Genomic DNA, 6,498 nt, shown 5'->3' with positions numbered 1-6,498 from the left:
AAAAAAGAAAAGAAAGTTTTGCAAGAGGAGGCAGTGGATTAGAAAATATTCTTGGCCCCCTTTTGGCTGTTTTTGGGTCATTAACTCTGGACTGTTACATGATTTTTAAAAATATGATTTCACTTTGCTATTTCAGTGACCACCTTGTTCTCCCCTCTTTTCCCTGAAAATGGGTCCAGAACATGTCTTCAATGCCTTATGAACAAAATTATTTAAATGCTGGCACTTAACAGCATTTAAATCTAAGTAAATCACAAGGTAATCCAGATTCCACATATGGGATTAAGTTAACAATCAATTCTAGTAAGTTGAGGCAGCATTAAATGACCCAATTAGCTCATTTCTAACATGTAGAACAGGGAGAAAGCAGACACACACACCACATTTTAGGAGAAACACACCCTTTTAGCTGCATATACAGTCTGTCATGGAGTCTGTACAAGTAGATAGGTGGACATTGGCTAGATGACCGAGGTCTCAGTCTGCAGGAATGACTGGGTGCGGGAATTGCGGTGGAAGTGCAGGGCACTCTCTGAGCCATTTCGAGATATTGAAGAGCTGTGGAGTCTGTAATCCCGGCTCATGGACTTGCCTGGGCATAAGCTTCGCCATTTTCTTTTGAGCTCACACTGTACCTGGGAGAGGTAAGGGAGACAGAATAAAAGCAACGCTGGAAGTGGGCATATCAGACAAATGTGCATGAACTTAACATACATGTTGGAGAAACCAACACCACTGAATATATTAGTTTTCTCTTTGTCCTTTAATGGCCATAGAGGGCAGCACTAACTTCTCTATACATTTCCAAAAAGATGGAGGAACTGGGATCAGAAAGACCACAGGGAGAGAGTCTTATCCATGAATGCATTAAGACGATTCAATCAAAGATTTTGATTTATTACTTTAGAAAGATCTTCAGTGTCATAGACAGTGGTTTATATATAAAAAATTGGGGGTAGGTTAATTTACATTTTCAGAAAAGGGTTTCCACAAAAACTAGAGGTTCTACGTACTTTTCTTGCTACTGGTTAAAGCAAAGGATATTCACCATAAAGTTTAGACTGACTCATGAGAGATTATATGTAGGAGCTGCTCCTAGTCATATGAGAAAGGTGAACAAAGCAAAGAACTGCAGAGTGGCTCAGCTTTTTCAGAGACATGCTAATGATGACAGAGGAAAGAACCAGCTGGAACTAGCAGAATGGACATTAGGAAGGAGAGGAAAAGACTTAAAGCCAGCATAAAGAGACCAAATACATGTAGAATCCCTTTCAATGAAGGACAACACAGTAGTCGAGGTGTGGGAGAAGTGTTTAGGAGCAGGAAGGTCTTGGGTGTATAAGCATAGGGTGGGCATTCCAGCCCACAGCCACATCCCTCAATGCTACTCCAGAACAGGGTCACAAGCTTCCTGGCCACATGCCTAGGGATCTTCAGATGAATTCTCCTCTCCTATCACAGGAATTTGGGAATAAAGAAGCAGCAACAGTAAACGCTTGTACTGATTATTCCATGGTATGCAGTTAGGATTTTTATGGGTTTGAAATTTTCTTTTACTAATGTTGGGCTGGGAATGGTGTTTGAGGCTTCACTGAAAGAATCAGAGGAATGATAACTTTAGTAAAAACATTTCATACTGATGGAAGGGAGAGAAAACAAAGAACTAGGTGGAGATTCACAATAGGAATAGTTAGTGAGGTTCAGTAATGCAATCTTGGAAAAGGTGACCAGAACTCACATAAAATGGTGGCTATTGGCTATGTACAAGGTACAAAAGTTTGAGGGCTCAGCTACTAACTGAAAAGGTGGTGTTCAAGTTCACCCAAAGGTATCTCAAAAGAAAGGCCTGGAGATCTACTTCTGAACAATTTGTTGTTGTTTGTTGTTAAGTGCCGTCGAGTTGGTTCCGACCCATAGAGACCCTGTACAGGGTTTCCAAGGGTGTAAATCCTTAAGGGAGTAGAAAGCCTCATCTTTCTCCCACGGAGCGGCTGGTAGTTTTGAACTGCTGACCTTAAGGTTCGCAGTCTGATTCGTAACCACTACGCTACCAGAGCCCCATTAGTCACTGGAAACTCTATGCAGTGCAGTTTGATTCTGACACCCAAGGGGTTACCATAAACTGGGAGTAGTAAACTATGGCAATTAAAAAAAAAAAAAGGAAAATGAGAAAAATTGACAGCATTCTGAATATAGTACATAAAGCAGGAATTATAAAATATTATCCTAGTGACTCCACTTATTTATTTTTTGAAGTCTTTCTGTTTTGTGAGTCTATGAGAAGAGTCTGTTATCAGTACTTTGGAACCCCTTCTTCTCTCTCCCTATTCTCAGTCTACATTGCCCACCAAATTTCTACAAATCACATTCATAGGTCAAGAAGCAGTACAGTGTCTAAAGAAAGGGACTGGGTCACTTTAAATTACCCAGTTGGAGAACCTGAAAGGGGTCTACAGAAGAACTGGGACACTGATACCACATGGCACTGAAAGAAAGAGATCAAGGTTTTCCAAATGGGTGCTGAAGGTGATGGCAAAGAGTTTGGCCAAGATGGATGCAATAAAAATAAGTTTGGCTTTCACTATTTTGGACCAAGAAGGCCATAGATGCCCAGGCAGGGAGGCTGTGCACGACAGAGTATGGCTCATGTCTTAGATTATGGTCTGGGGGCTCTCAGGGAGGCCAATGGTGTTGGCTTATAGAGTTAGGCATTTTAGGAATGATCTCACAAATGGAAATACGTGTACTTAGTGCTTGAGGAATGACAGAGGACTTACTTCACTGTTCAGAAAACAGTAGAGCACCGCCACAACCAGGCCCTGCAAACAAGAAAGGCTCATCAGAGGATACACAGCCAGCCTGGGACTGGAGGGGGCAAGGGGAGACGTGGTCAGGCTCTTGGCAAACTTACCTGGAATGATCCCAGGCACAGCTCAAACAGGATCTGATACTCGGAGGAAATGCTAACAAGAAAAACGGCAAACAACATATAGTGAACCCCAAACAATGGAATGAGCAGCAGTGTGGACTTGGCCAGCCTCCTATAACAGAAGAAAAGGGAGACTGAGCTTCACTGATAAACGGCAGCTGATTTTTATGCATGAATTGCTATCAATTTCATTTTAAGAAGTTGAATGGATTGCTTCACATATGAAGGCACGTTAAAAAAGTTTGTGGAACGAATCCATTGTCTTTTCATTCAACTTTTCCATGAACTTTTTGAAGCCCCCTCATAGAGCGCTAGGATTTAAACCTCTCTTTGTATATTAGCAGCCCAGCCCAGCCCAGCAGGTTTCTGGTTGTCTTTGAGTCTGATTTCCCTCTCTTGAATTTTAAAAGAATGATCTTCTCCCCACCCCCATTATGGTCAGAAATGTACAGATGTAATAAGAATGATTCTGCCTCAGAACGCATAAAGCTCTTAAAAGAAATCTTGAAGTACACACTAAAGACTATTGTTAGTAGTAGGTCTTACTGTTCCATCTGTAGTTGTTTTCAACGCCTGAGGCCAACCACCAACATTTAAAGGTCAGAGGCAAATTTCAGCTTCAGATCAAAGCAGCAGACTTATAGTGCAGATGAAATCCCAGTAGAACAAACACTACCAAGACGTGTTCTTTAAAGCTAGGCTATTTTTAGGTCCTGGCAGATAACCCAGGAAAACACTCCTTTGTTGATCTAGTTACAAATGCATTCTATAATACGGTAAACTGCACTGAATGTAATTTCTTTGCCCATCAAGGAGTTATTACTTTGACTAGTAAAAATAGTAGACTTTATGTGCTCATTGCATTGGATGTTGGAAACAAAACACCTGAACTAAAGCTTAACCTTCACCATAGCTATTCTTATTTCTTTTATTCTCTCCTCCGGCTCGATCAAGTAAATAGCCTTCGATTTGTATACTTTCACCTGACCCATCAAAGTAACTCAAAGTTCTCAGATTTTAGCAGTATCAGAACCACCTGGTTAACACACAGATTGCTGGGCCCAATCTCAGAGTTTCTGATTTGGTAGATCTGGGGGTGGGCAGGAAGGGAGTGAGAATTTGCATTTCTAACTGACTCGATGGTGCCTAACAACAACTTCAAGTTCCCAGATGCTGCTGCTGCTGCTGTCTGGCACATTGTCTGGAGACAAACTAGCCTGTGCCAGTGATGTCCAGCCTGCCCCTCATTCCAGTGGAATCAGATTGCTATGGTGGGACCACCCAGGTATCAGTAAGTTAAAACAAATTACAACTCTCTCAGCTAATTCCAATATGAGGCCAAATAGGAGAACTATTTGACCCCTGCTACTTTGGAGTCCTGGTGTGGCAATGCGGATTAATGTGCTTGATGAAAAAATAGGCTTGAACTTCAAGTTTGGCGGTTCAAGCTCACCAGCTGTTCCTTGGAAACCCTATACAGGGTCCTCATGGGTCTGAGGTGACTCGATGGCACTTGACAACAACAACACTTGTGGCACTACAGGATAAGCACTGGACTGAAAGGTTAGTTTGAACCTCAATGTTGGTGGTTCAAACCCACCAGCCGCTCCTTGGAAACCCTACATAAAGTCTCTATGCGTCAGAATCGACTTGATGGCACTCACTAACAACTTGTTCAGTATAGAGTCCTGTATGGTGCTGTGGGATAAGCACTGGATTGCTAATCAAAAGGTTGGTGGTTCAAACGCACCAGCTGTTCCTCGGAAATCCTCATTGAGTTGCTATGAATCCGAATTGACTTGATGGCACTTAACTTCGTCAATATGACCTATGATTTCACGCCCAGACTATGGAATCCAAGGTCCATCCAGACCCACGGACTCAGAGTCTGCCATTTAACAAGAGCCTCTGGATGAGTAAACAGGTTCCAAGGACACTGTAGTTAAGCTCTCAAACTGTTCAATCACATCAACACACACTGCCATCGAGTCAATTCAGATTCATAGCCCAAACAAACCTCACTGCCATCCACCTGATTCTGACCATAGCAGCCCAGTATAGGGTTATTGGAGCAGTAAATTTTTACAGGAACAGAAAGCTTCATATTTTTCCTGTGGAGTGGACAATATGTCCAAAGTATGAGAGACAAAGTGTGGCCATCCTGGCTTCCAAAGAGCACTGTGGCTGCACTTTTATCAACAGAAATTGGTATGTTCTTTTGGCAGTCTGTGGTGCTTTCAATATTCTCTTCCAAAACCGTAACTCAAATGCATCAATTTTTCTATGGTCTTCCTTATTCACTGTCCAACTTTCACATGCATATGAAGTTACTGAAAGTACCATGGCTTGTCAGGTGCACCATAGTCCTCAAACTGACATCTTTGTTCTTCAATAGTTTAAAAAGGTCTTGTACAGCAGATTTGCTTAATGCAATGTGTAATTTGATTTCTTGGCTGCTGCTTCCATGAGTGTTGATGGTTGATCTGAGCAAAATGAAGTCTTTGATAACTTCAATCTTTTCTCTATTTTGATGGATGTTGTTTATTGGTCCAGTAGTGAGGACTTTTGTTTTCTTTGCATTGGTATGAAACCCATACCAAAGACTATGGTCTTTGGTTTTTATCAGTAAGTATTTAAAGTCTTCACTTTCAGTAAGCAAAGTCATATCATCAGCACATTGCAGGTTGTTAATGAGTCTTCCTCCAACCCTGATGCCTTTTTCTTCTTATGATCCAGCTTCCTGGATTATTTGCTCAGCATACAGATTGAATAAGTATGAATAAGAATTGAACCCTGGCTCACACCTTTCCTAATTTTAAACCATTCTGTGTTCTCTTGTTCTTTTCAAACAACTGCCTCTTGGTCTATTTACAGGGTCCTCATGAGCATAATTAAGTGTTCTGGAATATTCATTCTTTGCAATTTTGTCCTTAGCTGTCATGATCCACACAATCAAAAGCCTTTGCGTAATAAATAATGGACAGGTAAACATCTTTCTGGTATTCTATGCTTTCAGCCAAAATCCATCTGATGTCAGCAATGATATCCCTCGTTCCACGTCCTCTCTGAATCAGGCTTGAACCTCTGGAAGCTCTCTCAATGTATGCTTGCAGCCGTTTCTGTATTACCTTTAATAAAACTTTACTCGCATGGGATATCAATGATATTGCCCGATGATTTCCTCATTCTGTTGGGTCCCCTCTCTTGGAATGGGCAAGCATACAGATCTTTTCCAGTCAGTGGGCCAGGTAGCTGTCTTCCAAATGTCTTGGCATAGATGAGAGAGTGCCTCCAGTGCTGCATTAGTTTGTTGAAAGATTTCAATTTGCAATCCATCTATTACCGTTGCCTTATTCTTTGCCAATACCTTCAATGAACTTTGAACTTGCTCCATCAGGGTTTTGGCTATTGATCCTATGCTACCTCTTGAAATGGCTGAACACTGACCATTTGTTTTTTTGGTACTGTGAGTCTTTGTATTCCTTCCATCTTCTTTGGATGCTTTCCGTATCATTCAATATTTTGCCCTAGAATCCTTTAATACTACAAGTCAAGGTTGGAAGTTTTCT

General features: G+C 41.4%; 1 protein-coding gene across 1 annotated transcript in view; it reads right to left on the bottom strand.

The window, feature by feature from the left end:
- Positions 1-461: 461 nt before the first annotated feature.
- VIPR2 (vasoactive intestinal peptide receptor 2) overlaps positions 462-6,498 on the bottom strand; it is a 220,151-nt gene continuing 214,114 nt past the window's right edge. The window contains exons 10-12 of the mRNA XM_006874432.1: positions 2,912-3,041; positions 2,778-2,819; positions 462-635 (exon numbers count right to left, since the gene is read on the bottom strand). Of these exons, the coding sequence (XP_006874494.1) occupies positions 462-635; positions 2,778-2,819; positions 2,912-3,041 (346 nt within the window). The remainder of the gene's footprint in view (positions 636-2,777; positions 2,820-2,911; positions 3,042-6,498) is intronic.

The sequence above is a fragment of the Chrysochloris asiatica genome, unplaced genomic scaffold (assembly GCF_000296735.1).
Source record: "Chrysochloris asiatica unplaced genomic scaffold, ChrAsi1.0 scaffold00277, whole genome shotgun sequence".
NCBI lineage: Eukaryota > Metazoa > Chordata > Mammalia > Afrosoricida > Chrysochloridae > Chrysochloris > Chrysochloris asiatica.
Note: the sequence above shows the minus strand (reverse complement) of the source record. Positions and strands in the feature narration are given on the sequence as shown.